General features: G+C 42.2%; 1 protein-coding gene across 1 annotated transcript; it reads left to right on the forward strand.

Annotated features, from left to right (window-relative positions):
• Nucleotides 1–1,611: 1,611 nt before the first annotated feature.
• On the forward strand, nt 1,612–16,448 carry lrrc47 (leucine rich repeat containing 47). Its single transcript, XM_080533426.1, has 7 exons — nt 1,612–2,188; nt 2,737–3,210; nt 3,465–3,581; nt 6,774–6,889; nt 11,488–11,590; nt 13,084–13,173; nt 15,577–16,448. Exons 1-7 carry the CDS (start codon nt 1,619–1,621, stop codon nt 15,796–15,798), a joined length of 1,692 nt encoding a protein of 563 aa, XP_080389552.1. The 5' UTR covers nt 1,612–1,618; the 3' UTR covers nt 15,799–16,448.
• Nucleotides 16,449–16,960: the final 512 nt, after the last annotated feature.

Raw genomic sequence — 16,960 nt, forward strand, 5'->3', positions numbered from 1 at the left:
CCAGGGCCTAGAACCTAGGTCTTTGCTGTGTTCAGGGCCTGAATGGCCCTAGGGTAGAAGCTGAGCTTCAGTCTGTTTGTTCGTGCGAACATGGTCCTGAACCGCCTGCCTGAGCGCAGCCGAACAAAGTGTTCGTTCCCAGGGTGGGATGGGTCCCTGGAGATCTTGGAGGCCTTCCTGAGGCAGCGTGTGTTGTACAGCTCTTCCAGAGAGGGGAGGGAGTCAAAATGTTAAGTTGTCGCTAACAGTTAACATATTTTCCAGCACATAAAGAACCAGGCAGAGACCAACAAACATGAAGGCTGGCCCAACAAATGCGAAGCCATTCCCCAAAGACAGGAGTAACCCCCCCCCCCTCCTCCCATGTACCAACCTCTTGGTCCTGTTACCTAGAACAAACTGATTCCTTGCTTCCTCTCCTTGTCTCCTTACCCTCTCATCATGAAAGCCAGGTGTTTTTCCTGACTGATCTGACTATGACAAACGTTGCATGATTGCTAGGTCTTTGTAACAATGGTAACACCTGGGGGTAAAAATATCCTCCACTAATAAAATCAGTTGTTGCCAAACCTGTTTCCCATGACTATAAACACAAACAATGCTATCAGAACATTTGGTCCTTCTGAATTAGCTGCAGGATTAAGTTTGGTATGCTTTCAGGAGAGTTAAGTTATCCTAATGTGTCTTTTGTGAGTCTAAAATCATTGTCTCCATTTACTGTAAGGACTTGTAATGATGGATTTATTTTACCATTGAGGGGTATATGACCTTTTTACTCAGTGAAGTGGACTCGCCATATAGGATCAGACTTGTGAATCAATGGTTTTCTACACATTATTATTATTATTATTATTATTTTTACTTTACTGTAAAGACTAATTAGGGGTCTGTGTTCCCGACAGAGAGAGAGAGAGAGAACCCTGTTACAGAAAAGGTGTGTTGAACTGATCTTCCAGTAAAATCCTGATGTGGTCATTATGCCATGGATATCCATTGTCAGATAGGCTAAAGTTCAGTTCACATTAAATGTATTCTATGACACCTGACGACTCAACAATTGTCTAACTCTGAGGGTACACCTGTGCTCAATATGTCTGAAAATGCTAGACAATTTATTGGTCAATGAATATGGATGACTTTAATATGTTCAATAAAGTGCCATAAGCACTGTTAAGAAAACCTCCAGGAAGATCTAAATTATTCAGTAAATGTGCTTGTGTTGTATTCAATCTATTGTATTCCTTGTCTTTTCTTATGGATTTAATCATGGACATTACCAGTGTGATTCGTTGACACCACTTGAATAAAACATACTCCTACATTTACAGCTGAATACCACCAGAGGGTGCTAACGCTACATCATTCTGTGGGTCCATGCATTGAGGGTGAAACTCTTACCACCATATATCCACAGTGAGCCACCGTCGTGTACTGGGCGCGGTCTTTCTGTGACCATACGAATCACTTTTGAACGTCAACTCTGCGCAGCCTTTGCGCAAAACGTATCCAATGCTTAGCGTGTGTTTTAGCTGCGTCTTCTTAACGCTAAAGGACCGTAATCAAGAGTTACCGGATGGCAGGAAATGGTCTTTTTCCGGGAGTCTAGTGGAGCAGCAGCATGGATGATCTAGAGACCTGGGCAGAAATAGGGAAAGCAGCGAAAGAGAAAAGACGGGAACTAGTGCTGCAAGGTGCAATCATCGATGAGAGGATTTCTTCTCATGGGGGACTAAGCCTCAAGATCTATTCTCTCACCCTCCTTAATTACCTTGAAATCAGTCAGTGCCAGAGTTTGACGGAAATTCACGCCGACATAAAAAATTTGACCAATTTGACAAGCTTGATTCTCTGTAGGAATAAGATCACCTCTATTCCAATCACTATTGGGAATCTGAAATCGCTGAAAGTCTTGGACGTGTCAGTCAACAACCTGAAAGCTTTGCCTGTAGAGATCACACAGCTAAGCGATCTCAATACACTCAACGTGAGCTGCAACAGCATCGAGTGCCTTCCAGATGGACTGTCCCAGTGCATCAAACTGTCCACTATCAACATCTCCAAAAATCTCATCACTCGGTTCCCTGACGACCTCTATTCCAGTCGACTGGATCTCCTCAGCACCATCATCGCCTCTGAGAACGCCATAGAGGAGCTGAGTGCAGATGTTCACAAGCTCCCTGCTCTAAAGGTGAGTTTTTTGATGGAAGTGACTGTATTTCATGTCCTGTGTATATTATATTCTTGTCCTATGTATATTCGTGTACTATTCAATAGGTCCCTCTAAATCATTCTTTATTAAGTTAATTTCACAGGTCACCACACACCTTACAGGGGGGGGGGGTGGATTTCTAAATTACAGAGGTCACTGAGATCAATGGATAAGACCCCTTGAACATACAATGCCATGCATTTTATAGAATGAACTGTGTAAATGTTTTGACTGATTATTTGTAACAAATTATGGGCCCTCGTTTAAAAAAAAAAAAAAAAACTCACAACTACAGTTGATTTTAACAATGGTTTTGAGAAACTGTAATTATTCAGTCAGAGTTTTTGTAAACAGTCTGTAAATGCATTGCATATCAAGGAAACAGTATTCAAAACTCCCATCGGATTATTTCTCATTGCATAGAAATATTACGGTAAAGATGGCTGACTTTGCCTCAATTTTCACATTTCTGTACATTCAAATTGGGGCCCTAATATGAGTGTATTCCCTGTCCCATCTTTTCCCAGGTTCTAGACCTATCTAGCAACAAGCTCAGTGACATCCCCTCAGACCTGGGTGACTGCTCCAAGCTGAAGGAGATCAACTTCAAAGGTAACAAGCTGAGAGACAAACGCCTGGAGAAGATGGTCAATGGCTGTCAGACCAAGTCCATCCTGGACTACCTGAGGGCCGGGGGGAGAGGGAAAGGCAAAGGCAAGCAAGCAGAAGATGGGGGTGGCGAGAAGGCGGAAGTCGGCCGAAATCTTGACAAGAAGAAAAAGCAGCACAAGAAGAGGAAGACCGAGGAGGAGGACGATGACGAGATGGAAGCATTGAACCGGATGGTGGTGAAGGTTCTTCACATATCTGACAACCCCACAGCGTTCACAGTGCAAGTGGCCACCGAGCTGAAAGACGTACGGCCATACTTGGTGTGCTGTGTGGTCAGAGGCATGAACCTGAGGTCCGGGAATGCTCTCAAGAGGTTTCTGGCAGCTCAGGTAATCTCATTTTGAGTTGATGACACACCAGTAGCCTGACTCACTGTCTGTTTCAGCTTCATCCAACTCCTTTGTCACTGACTTGCTTGGCAGCAGTGGATCCATGGTGAAAGCAGAAATGGGCTAGCACTCAGACTGTTGGCTAAGAACACAATAAAAAAGAAAAAGTAATATTCCCTAAACAAAGCTTAAATGTTTGTTCAACCATTCTTGTCTGCATCACCAAGCTTTCTATCTCACCCATTCTGTTCCAGACCAAACTTCATGATGACATATGTGGTAAGAGGACAACCGCGACCATTGCAACTCATGACATGCAGCTACTGAAGGTGCCTCTCACGTATGATGCCAGACCTCCGGCAATGTTAAAGGTATGACACAGTATTTAAGAAGCCATCCTGCCAATGAACTCCTGTAGCTGATGCACTCCTGTGTAGCCGATGCACGAGCCTCCAGTTTGTTTTCAACGCCTCTGGTGCGAACCGACGCATGCACGCATGTCACAGTGCAGAACCTAATTTCTTTGATCAGATTCTATGAATATTTTTGTTAAATTGCTGTTTTAACTGTTAAAAATAGGTAATGTAGGTAGAATTTACCCATTATTATACATTTCACTAATATATTTTAATGGCAGCATCTGCAGGATTGCGCACGCTTTTCACTACAATGAGAATTGCGATGACAATTTAGAATCATGTCACCTCCTCTACCTCCTTGTGCTCAATGCAAACTAGCCTACTTCTAGCTAGCAAAGACGATTGATCTGTCAATCATGTTCATGTTTTTATCCAGCGAATGTCTTAAGCCCAATCCCAACTCCCCCCTTGGCCCTTCATTTTAGCCCTACCCCTCTGTTTTGCGTGTTCATGTGTAGGGTAGGGGTATCCCAATTCTTGTTGGCATGTAGAGGTAGGGGTAGGGCTACATAGCCCTCCAAACAACAAGTTGAGAAGTCAATGCAGTTGGTCTTTTATGGTCACTTAAAATGACTAGGCTATCTATTATATTGGACATTGTACTACATGTTTAATATCTTAAGGTCCAGTATCTTGAAGGACAGTTTAATCAGCAGTTGGGAGCCATCATAGACATTTCCACTCTCAATAATTAATTAGCTTACTGTTACTGTTATTGCCATGAGATCCACCTGTCTCTTAACCGTCATAGGAAACAAAAGAAACGCCAAATGTATTTTTATTATATACAGGGCTTCAATTAAAGTTTCTTTGAATGACGTGTCATTCTCATTCACTGTCTAGATATATCAAATCAGCAAAATAAGGTAGTTCAGTGTTTCCCCTAGTTTTGCTGCCTTGGGGGGGTTGCATGGACCGTGGCCATACCCCAGGGGGTAAGACCCTGCGACATACCAGCGTCATGTCCAGGGTGGTGTACTAACTTGTACATTAAGCCGCCTCACACTACGGAAACAGGAGATGCCCTATGAGCCATTAGGCTCGAGAACCATCGGTTCTCAAGGCTACTTACTTACTGTATGTGGTCTTCTTGACTACCTGTCCACTTTCTCACCTGGTTCTTGCTGTCTCTCTCTCTCTGGTGTGCCGACACCATCCTGCTCTCTCTCCTTCTCTCCCTCTCTATCCTCCTCTCTCCCTCTTTTGCTGTCAACCAAGGCAAACATAACAACCAGAGTATTTATAATCTAATAAGAGGTATAAATTGATCCATATCAATTTATAACATAATTATAATTGAATTTTAGATTGCTGTGGGCAATGCAGTCAGATAATGTCATTTTGACTCTCTCACCTGAAAAAAAAAACATGTCCAACTATAAAAAAACGACATTTCAGTGTTTCCTCCAGGTTTTTGTACATTAGTGGCGGGGTGGTGAGTTTTCGAAGGTGATCAAATACCAAGATATCCTGAGGCTACAGCTGCTGCAGAACATGCAGAACGCGCATACAGCACTGAACATCGGTTACCGTATAATATACATGTGACTGACAGATAAGCCCAAGACACTGACACACACAGAAAGATCATCAGCTCATCGAACATGAAGTACACGAGAGATAATCAGCTCATCGAATATGAAGTACACAAGAGTAGAGTACACATGGAACCGGGAACGCGCATACAGCACTGAACAACATCCGTAGAATATAAACTTGTGACTGACAGTCACATACATACATACACACACACACACACAATGAAAGATCATCAACTCATCAATACGAAGTAGGCCTACATGAGAGTACACGCACAAAACCGTCTCACTAACTGTTTACACAAGTAAAATCACAGTGTGACAGATTCGGTAAACAACCAACAGCAAGGTAATGCATCAGCTGAGTTAAAGAAAACCAATTCTTACCTTTAATGACAGCGACATGAGCCCTGCTTACCCGTACCTCCGCCGTTCTGTTCGTGATGATTTTAGAGGCAATAGATTATTTTTGCCCCGCGCATTTTGCCCTGTAATTAGACCATGCGTCCACACCTTGTGTCTCTTATTGTCCAAATGTTCCCTGAATTTTAGCTGCATGTTTTTCCAGCATGTAAATCCGTTGTCAATAAAAATTCGACTCCCCTTCTTTCCAATAATGTGTCGTTTATGACATTTACCAACGTTTATGCTATGAATAGTTCGAAGCTAGCGTTAGGTGCGAGGCTGCTCGGTTAACCCATTAGCGGGAACATTATTTGTTTCACAAAATAGGCTGATTTAGTTGACCATGAACATCAGAGACTTCATTACGAATGTTCATTAAAATACTTGTATACTGAGCACTGGTATAAGAACATGAACCAGAGAACAGCAGTAAATTCAATAACCCACAGTCGTCGCTGATGATGTTGCATTTTCGATTAGGATACGGGATTAAAGGCACCGGCGAAGAGAGAGAGAGAAGAGTGATTTCCTGAAATCCAAATGTCCCGCGAAATTCGGACCAATCACAAAACTGTTTTGCAAGTGTGTCGCCTCGCGCCGCGCGCCTGTTGAGAGCGATTCAGTCTCGATTGCAGTGCGAACACAAACGACCAGGTTAATTGCAACATTGTAACATATTGTAACTTACTACACCCTAAATCGTAACGAAATGTAGTTCTGGAAGCGGCCTAAATCTAGCTTCAATCTGCTTTTTTTCTGTTCTCCAGTCATAATAACAGAATCAATTAGTGGCGGAGAAAATTCATTCGTGGCAGCCCGCCACGAATTAATGCATATAGAGGAAAACTGCATTTCCAATGCTTCAATTGTATGTCTACTTAAGGTAAAATAATAAAGTGCATCCAGTTAGCCCTTTAAGCGGCCCGCCCCCCCAAGGCAATGGTAGGGGAAACACTGTAGTTTTATCAAAATAAGGTAGATCTATCAAAATATGGTAGATTTATCCAAATAAGGTAGCCTTATCAGATGATGTTGAGGTGATGTTGTGGTGGTGGTTCTCCTGGGTCATAAGGAGGAGGTGATGTGTTTCCTAGGTGGTTCCTGGGCCATAAGGAGGTGACAGTAGTGATTAGAGTGATGTTGTTTCCTAGGTGTTTCCTGGGCCGTAAGGAGGTGACATTAAGATGATGTTGTTTCCTAGGTGGTTCCCCTGGGCCGTAAGGAGGTGACAGCGGTGGAGCTGATGAGGCAGCTGCAGCAGGAGGCAGAGGACCAGAGGAAACAGAGGAAGAGGCAGAATGTGTCAGGCCTCCACAAGTGAGTTACCCCCCTGCCTTGTTGATCGTAATGCTGACTTTTTTTTTTTTAATTCTTTTTTTAATCCTTTATTTATTCAGGGAAGTCCCTTTGAGGCCAAGCTCTCTTTTTCAAGAGTGCCCTGATTCCAAAATATATACCGTATTTTCCGCACTATAAGGCGCACCGGATTATAAGGCGCACCTTCAATGAATGGCCTATTTTTGAACTGTTTTCATATACAGGGCGCACCGGATTATAAGGCGCATAGAATAGAAGACACTGCAGTCAAACGTTTGACTGGGGTTGCGTTACGCCCAAGCTCCACCTACTGCGTTGCGTCACCTCTCCATCGGTGTTGTGTCAACTTCCCGTTGTCCATGCTCCACCTGAGCGTTGTCACCGTCAACGTTCTACCTGCTCCACTGTCAAAAATATATATTTTTCCACCTCAAGTATCAGCCGTTCGTCATCCATTTTTGCAACAAGCGTCAAGGACCTGCAGTGATTCACAGCTGACTCGCGTGAATAGCAATTCGCAATAGCTGCGACCACGAGATATAGTTCGCTACAAGCATTTTCAATCTGGTATTATCTCTATTAGTGGATTAACCGCTGTGGTGATTTAACAGCTGATAAAAATACATAAAGTAGACTACAAACAGAGCAAAACAAGAAAACAACACCAGAAAACAACCAATAGGCTATACAATTATAACCAACAACCAATATGTGACAGCTCCTGGTGAAATGTGCAACGTAATTTTTACACATGCTTAAACTACAGATTGTAAGCTTTCAAATGATGTGTCATACATTCAAATCAGAGAAAGATTGAACACGACAGGCGTATTTGAATGTTGGTTCACCTCAAACACTGAATGGGAGAAAAGTGACTCTAAACGCAGCCACAGCTGCGAACGCTGCTAACAAAACACATCGCTACGGTCTAAACTGTATTTTAATAACATGACAACATGCTGGGAGAACATCGACATACTAAAAACACATAACTACACATAACAAGATGAACACACAGTTCTTACTTTTGAACATGAGCTAAAACGAAAGTATGTGTACAAGTCAACCCTCCCTTACTGGTAGCCTCCGGCAAACGAGAATAATGAATCCAATAGACACATTATAAGTGTTTAGTGATCGTTAAACTGTTGTTTATTATATCGAGTGGGTACTTTAAAACTTCAAGTTGAAAGCACCAAGAAGGACCGCCTCGAAATTCATCGATGTTCATGTCCCGTGCTAGCGCTGTTGCCTTCATTCGAATAGTGACTGTAGAGACGCTTCTACTTGCTGCTCTCTGTTCAACAACCCACTGTTCGAGTTTGTCCTCTAACTGTGGCCATCTCGCTTTGTTCCCTCGGAAACTCTGTTTAGTCTTCTTTACTTGGGGTCTTTATACACACACAAGTGGTGTGGGACTGTGAGTAAGCACAGTACCGGTGTTTACTGATTACCGTAATGCTGCAAGCGGTGCGGCTTTGTAGTTTACCAGTCGTACTAAAACATTTTGACAGAGCGCCTTGAGCGCCGTGTACAACCAGTATGGATCAACCAATTAACCAATTGATCCATATATATAAGGCGCTCCGGATTATAAGGCGCACTGTCGTTTAAAAAAATAAATAAAGGCTTTTAAGTGCGCCTTATAGTGCGGAAAATACGGTACACATCACTATTATTTTACCTCAATGTTGGCCCACTTTACCAGACCGTGTCACATACAGTATACCCCGTGCTTTCGTCCTGAGTGACTTAAAGATTTTACACTCTGTATAACACAACACAAAAACACATGTACTGTGTTGATTGCAAACAGTGCAGGCGACTATTCGGTTGTTAAGTCGTGATGTGTTTCCGGGTCCAACGTTGGCTGAGGCGCTCTCTTCGAAATGCCGCAGTAATAATAATAATTCATTATATTTGTATAGCGCTTTTCCGAAGCTCAAAGACACTGACAATATGGGGAAAACTGCAAAAGTGCTGCGTCCCTTGTTGTATGAATAGAGTCTAAAAAACGATTGACCTGTCATTCTACCGCTTTAGTTCACTGGTACTCTGGTGTGGGGATTTTTTTATTTGGACCCGGAAATTGCTAAACGTCACACGTGACGTCAGACTTAACCGAATCACCAGCAATACTAAACTTGCGTCTGCAGCATCTCATTTGAAACACAGCAGCCTCACCATCCACGTCAAAAGTCACAAGCACACACAGCGCCAGGTGCCGATAACGTTACCATCAGATCACCAGCGCAGCTGCCTCACTCCTCTCGGCGTTCCAACGGCAAGATGTGGCCAACCGATCACAAGCGGAGGCAGAGATGATCATCAAATTTAGCAATTCAGTACGGCGTACAACACTGCTAAGGAGGAAATGCCGTTCACTAAATTTAGGTATTTAGGTCACAGATACTCCAAGGGAAGAGTGGGTTGTAAACCCAGCGTGTCGTAAATGTCACAGCCTGGGCTGTTTGTTGGGGTTATTTTGGACACCCTGAAAAAGAGTACCACAGCTGCAGCCCTATATCTCTCAAAATAGCGTGTTATGCACATATCGCAGCCAATAAAAATATATATTTTTGAAATATTACCCATATTATATGGAAATTAAAATATATTAGTCAGCAAGTGAAATGTATAATAATGGGTACATTCTACCTACATTAACAGGGTATCCGCGGTGTTGATGAATCAACTTTTAATACTTTAATAAAAGTACAACAACTTTTACAACAATAAAAGTATTAAGTCTTATCACGATTTTATGAGGTCTTGAATTTTGTAGGTCTTTTTCTGAATTAGACTCTGTCCAAAGAGTTTGAGTCCTAAAAACTTTTAGTAAAAGTTTGTGAATTTATTAGTGTTTCCTCCAGGATTTTTTACATTAGTGGCAGGGGGGTGACTTTTTCGCGTGCACACGCATGAAACGCACACTGGCGCTCAAAACAAAGACGTAATTTCACCAAAAACTAGAGGGTGGCAACATTTATTTTTTTTAAATTGCGGTTAAGTCATTAAAGCCGAGCAGGTGATTTGATATAGAAGGTGATCAAATACAAAGACATCCTGAGGCTACAGCTGCAGCAGAACATGCGGAACGCGCATACAGCACTGTACATCGGTTACCGTATAATATACATGTGACTGACAGATACGCCCAAGACACTGACACACACAGAAAGATCATCAGCTCATCGAATATGAAGTACACGAGAGATAATAGGTCATCAAATATGAAGTACACAATGTTAGAGTACACATGGAGCCGGGAACGCGCATACAGCACTGAACAACATCCGTAGAATATAAACTTGTGACTGACAGTCACATACATACATACATACATACACACACACACACACACACACACACACACACACACACAATGAAAGATCATCAGCTCATCAATACGAAGTAGGCCTACATGAGAGTACACGCACAAAACCGGCTAACGTTACTCACTAACTGTTTACACAACTGTTTCCCTGTTTACCCGTACCTCCGCCGTTCTGTTCGTGATGATTTTAGAGGCAATAGATTATTTTTGCCCCGCGCATTTTGCCCTGTAATTACACTGCAGTGTACAAATGCACAAAACTAACAGAAATGATTAGGAAGCTCTTCCAACACATGAGGGCGCTATACGGCTTTGGAACCAAAGAGGCCACTGTGTTGTAAATGAACCTTGACCTTTATACTGTACATGTATTGCAGTTTGTAGACAAATTCCTTTTTCACCCACTTTTCTTTTATATTTTCTTGTATGAGGAACCAAGTAAGGGCTGAGGCATAGTTTGGTTACACAGGTGGGGTGCAAAAATGTGGGCACCCCCAGTCAAAATGCCTTTTACATTCCCCTGACTCATTGAAGTTGCACAGGGCACTTTTCCTTTTTTATCATTTCAAAGCTCAGAAAAATGAAAATAAAAAGAAACCTTGCTTTAAAGTTTACAGAAAGGTGTCATGTTTAACGTTGTATCATTTAGTCTTCAGGTTTGCTTTCAATCACTTGGAGATTAATTGTAACAGACATTTATTTATGTAAGTGAATCTAATAGTACAGTAGCGTGTAGGCCTAAATAACAGGTTACATAATAGACCACTCCCGCAAAGCTGAAACCTGTGAAGAGCACTGGACTTGCAGTGACATGCCTTTGTTATGGGAAATATTGAAAGAACTGTTACAGTTGACCTTTACTACTCTCTAAGTATTACATTTAGCCTACATGTTTGGCAATTAGCAGACGCCTTTATCCAAAGTAAGTGAATCATCGCAAGAAAAAGTAATTATGCTCGGTCAAAATGCAGAATAATAATTTTGGGGGGTATTATTATTTACAGCAGAGAAACTCTACAGGGGGGTAGATGGGACGGAGAGGCTTCAGGTGGGACAGTTAAGGTGTAACCTGAAGAGATTAGTCTATGGTGGAAGATAGGCAGAGACTCTGCACTCCTGACAGCAGTGGGTTAAGCTCATACCTCAAGTGTGAATCTCAAACTTATACAACCTTTTGTGGTTTTAGAATGTAAAGGTTTGTATATATAACATGAATGTGCCCTGCCAGTAGGTAATATTCGAGCCCTGTTGTGTTTCCTAGGTACCTGCAGCTTCTGGACGGAAAAGAACTCTACCCCTGTCTGGTGGACGCCGAGGGTCAGGTGATCTCATTCCCACCAATCACCAACAGCGAGAAAACCAAGGTGTGTGCGTGTTTACGTGTGGGTTGGAGCGTGCAGTGTGTGTTGAACAGAGACACAGAGTGAATGAGCGTGGGTCAGGTGATCTCATTCCCACCAATCACCAACAGCGAGAAAACCAAGGTGTGTGCGTGTTTACGTGTGGGTTGGAGCGTGCAGTGTGTGTTGAACAGAGACACAGAGTGAATGAGCGTGGAAAGAGAGACGGGGGGAGATGTTCATCCGCCTGACGACTTTGTTCTTTCTCACAGGTCACTGCTCAGGTCACTGCTCAGGTCACATTCGTCATTAAGCAAGAGATGCATTAGAATAGATTTGCTTAAGCTTGTGTTCACACCATAGACAGAATCACAGGCAGAATTATTTTTTACTGCCGAGTTTACAGTCATGTGAAAAGTTTAGGACACCGAATGAAATATTTTGTTATTCTTTTTAAGAAATATGGACATCAGTATCTGATCTTCTTTCAAACAATGTCAATAGATAAAGGTGATGTAATTGAACCAGAAACAATGACAATTTCACTTTGTTGTCATTTATTTAACAAAAAATGAACAAAGATGCCAATTCCTCCTGAGGAAAAAGTTAGGACACCCGATGCCCTAATAACTGGTATTGCCTATTTGGCTGAAATAACCTCAATTAGATGTTTCCTTTAACTTCTACTAGTCTCTGACATTGACTGGGAGAAGGTTTTTCCCACTCCTCCATGCAGAATTATTTCAGCTGTGTGATGTTTGAGGGGTGTCTTGCAAAATGTCATGCAAAATAAATTGAAAGACAATGTCAAACGAGCAATCAAACAATAAGTATGTAGGCTGTAAAGGAACATAATAAATGAAAGGTTTTTCTATTGTTTGTGTTTTATATTATCAACATGCAGAGGCCCAGTTGAATGCAATGCCCTATAAAGCTAAGATGATTGAGACATTTTCTTAGATTTTCTTCTTGCTCACCTTTAGCACAACAAACCTTGAATTGCAGGAACATCAGATCAAGGAACACATCTTTATTGCTTCCTGAATTGCAGGCACACTTGCATTAAGGTCACAACATTGGCTTAATCTAATCTAAGATTTTGATAGTCGATAACTTACCGCAGACAATAGCCTATATCCACATACACCGATAGGAATGTTGGAACAATGTATTAATCTGTCATATTGCCAAACATGACGTCTATCAACATGTGATGATGACGTTCCTCCACCTCAGGTCCATGATCCTTTGAAGTTCTTATTTTTTCTTTATTTGTAAATATAATGGTTGATTAAGAGACATTTCCTGAAGACTGTACCTATTGTCCTGTGTTTTAGATAATCTGTACCTATTGTCATGTGTTTTAGAGAATCTGTACCGATTGTCCTGTGTTTTAGATAATCTGTACCTATTGTCATGTGTTTTAGAGAATCTGTACCGATTGTCCTGTGTTTTAGATCATCTGTACCTATTGTCATGTGTTTGAGATAATCTGTACCTATTGTCATGTGTTTTAGATAAGGAAGACTACTAGTGAGTTGTTCCTAGAAGTGACCAGCTCTACCAGCCTGCAGATCTGTAAAGATGTCATGGATGCTCTTATTGTGGTAAGTGTTTTGATTTCGAAGACCTCGATAATGCTCCAAAACCTTTAACCTTTAACCCTAACCATGGACTATCATTCATGATTCAGCAATCAGAACCCCCTGCTGTGACCCATCACAGTCAGACCCACACAAACCCATACGGGCGTGAGCGGGAAATGTCACCACACCGGTATGCTATCTCAGGGTGTCATTATGCTCCTTTGATGTGTGAACCCTATGCCACGCCCCTCCCCCCCCCTCCCCCTGGCCCTCAGTGGAAGAAGTGAGCTCATGAGCCCGGGGTGGCTGGCCCCGCCGGTGTACGATGTCACAATACGACTGCAACCCTAGAGCTGCCATGGCTCTGCCCATCACAGCCAACACGTTTCACTGACGGACGTGTCCAAACAAAGCAAGGCACTGGGATGTGATCTTCACTCAGATCCTGTCACTAGAAGGGCAATTGTTGAGTGCAAATTTGGCAAAGTTTTCAATCGTTTCATTTAAAGTGTTTTTAGAGTCATCTGTTTCGGGTTCATCATGATTCAGCAATCAGAACCCCCTGCTGTGACCCATCACAGTCAGACCCACACAAACCCATACGGGCGTGAGCGGGAAATGTCACCACACCGGTATGCTATCTCAGGGTGTCATTATGCTTGAATGAAATGAATGATTTAAAGTGTTTTTAGAGTCATCTGTTTCGGGTTCATTTTCATGCACTTCATTTGTGAAATTCAATAAATGTATGGAAAATTGTTTACAGGTTTCAACGCGATTGTGTTGATTCAGAACAAGCTGATTTCCTTAATTGACTGAAACCTATATAAATAGGTATAAATAAGGACATGAAAAATGTTACTTGACTCTAGGGCTGCAACAACGAATCGATGAAATCGATAAAAATCGATAATGAAATTCGTTGGCGACGAATTCCATTATCGATTCGTCGGGTCTTGTTCCATAACAAACCTACTTCCTGTCCGCACCCAACGCTGTCTTGCGGAGCCGGTGTAGGCATCGCGAATCATAGCGAATCATAGCGCTACCTATGGCCGGAAAGGGCAGAACCTATGACCGGACCGGAAAAGTGGGATAATCTGGTAGGGTGGGAGAATCCGGTACCTACACCGGCGCGGCGGCTACATTTAAATCATGTAGGAGGCGGAGAAAACGACTCGACCGAAATCGTCCAAGGTATGGGAGCACTTCACATTAAAAGCTACTAAAAAATGGTGCAACCTATGCAAAACCGATCTTGCATGGCACGGGAGCACAACGGTGATGCGAGAACACCTTAATAAGAAAGCATGTGACAGTGATGGATGAAGACGGCTCCACTTGTGAGTTCTGGCGAAGCGTCAGCTAAATGACTGTAATGTAATGCGATAGCCAGTGAGTGTTTGCTCGCATTCATGAATTCAATATTGCATGACAAGTGTATTTAGCTAGCTGGCTAACGTCAGTGGTAGAGCAGAGGTGATAAGCTAAAGGCTAGCTAGTGGTAGCCTACCAAGCTACCCGTGAGTTAGAGTGAGGCACTGACTGTAGCCTAGCCTATTGTATGGAGTGAGAGGACACATTGCATTGTTTTGGAGCATATCTGTTATATAAAAACATTAGTGTCTTGTCTGTAGCCTATATTGCACTTTGGGTTACTGACCTTTACATTAAGCAAAGTTATTACCTAAAACAATGCATGTATTGAGCTAGAGTTCAACTACTTTATTGAAACAATCTACCGCCATAGTCCATGGCCTGTTGTTAAACCTATTTGATGTAGCAAAGCCTTTTTTATTTATATTATTATTATTATTTTGTATTTGATTAATCGAAAAAATAATCGGCAGATTAATCGATTATCAAAATAATCGTTAGTTGCAGTTACTTGACTCACAGAGGACTCCTTAAAGTGAAACATAAAACTCAGGTTTAGGTTTGCACTGCTGAGATGCGACATCCTGCTCTGAAGTGCTCGCCGCCCTATATTGCCACAATCTCAGTGACATCAAATACCCCCCTGAATATTTTAGTGTCAACAAACGTGCGCAGGAAACAATCTTGAGAGAGATTGCCCGTAGCCAAATCTGCTAATCTGTTTTCTAAGAAAATATATTTCAAGACATACCAGACATGAGATTATGTCAGCTGCAATGACTTCATGGTATACATTGTGTATCTATTCTACAGTATACGTACAATTCTAAGTGTAGCGTTCTTCATACTGTTGTGTTGATACTGTATTTGTCACATTCTGCCTAAGAATTTGCCCTCTTGAGTACCCTGTTACATGTTCATTAAACCACTCCTCTACGAGTACCCTGTTATATGTTCAGTAAACCACCCCTCTATGTGGACCCTACATTCTGTCCTGTAATGTCTCAATGGCTAGGTGTTTAACAAGTCCTTCTCTGCTCTTAACAGAAAATGGCGGAGCTGAACAAATTCACCTTGGAGCACAGGGAGGAGGTAGGATCAGATGGGGAGACAGACGCAGCCCCGGACCCTGCCTCTGACGGTTTGACCTCAGGGGAACTGATCATCCAGCAGGTTCGCACCGTGGACCCAGACGGCAACCTCAAGGTGGTCTACCCCTCCAAAACAGACCTTGCCACGGACGGCAGCAACCTGACTGTCACCTGGTAGTCCAGCACCAACCTGCCTTTCACTGTTACACTAATGCTGCATTCAAGTGCTCCTCTGAAACTTTGAGCTTCCCACCACGATCTAACATAGGATTTTGCGTAGAGCTCCCTATTGGCTAATTCCAAGATAGCTCAGAGTGGGGAACTCTGGAGAGCTTAAAGTAACACTTGTTGCCTAGTCAGACATGTCTGTGTTACCCTATTACCCAGGAGCACTTACATGCAGCATATGTCACAGTTCAAATCACGCTAAATGAGTTCCCAGTGTTTGTTTTTACAGATTCCTTTTCAAAGCTGATTAAATCTACACATTCTTCAACCCAGGAAATGTTAAATTCTGTAATAGTTTCAGCGTATTGATTATTATTTGCTGTTAACAAGCAGTGTCTATAGTTTCTGAACGGATACAATTATTCAAATGACCCCATGTTAAGTATCACAGGGTTTTTGTATTGTATTTTTGTACTGTCTCATACAAAAGGCAATTATTATTTAATGTGTTGGCCTATACAGCTGTACATACATCTTTAACTAGCATGTGTAGTCAAGAAATATAGGATGTAGAAAGGGTTACCAAATGTGTAAACTTTAAGGAGCCTATAACTGTCTTTAATAGGGAATGAGTCATGTCTAGTATTTAAAAGATCTCTCAAATAAACGCAACTTGGAAGGCAGCAGTAGAATGTCTTTATTGCACAGGTGGTTCATGTGTGAGAGATACCGTATATATCCTGTTTTCTTTGATAACTTTAGGAATGGTAATGGTCTCGGTTCGATTCCAGCCGCGGACATATCCTGCATGTCATCCCTTCTCTCTCTCTCTCTCTCTCTCACCCATCCTTCCTGTCATAATCTCCACTGTGTCTGTCATTAAAAGGAAAAATATGAGTGGGACTGCCCCACTCAGAAAAAATGACTTAAAAAAAAAAAGGAATGGTAATGGTGCCTCCATGACAAAGGAAAATATGCTTGGTATTAAAGGGCATACCTCTTTAAATTAACTGTAGATGTTGGGTATTGATAGGTCTTCACTAGAAAGAGCTGGGTCCTGTTACATATCAAGTGTCTAGTAAGGGGTGGGAGATTGTGTAAAGGAGGTGTCTCAAAGATGTACACGCAGTATAAAAGTAATAGCCAGAGGGGTGCTGTCAAGTCTTCATTTA

The sequence above is a fragment of the Nansenia antarctica genome (assembly GCF_963989245.1).
Source record: "Nansenia antarctica genome assembly, chromosome: 6".
NCBI lineage: Eukaryota > Metazoa > Chordata > Actinopteri > Argentiniformes > Microstomatidae > Nansenia > Nansenia antarctica.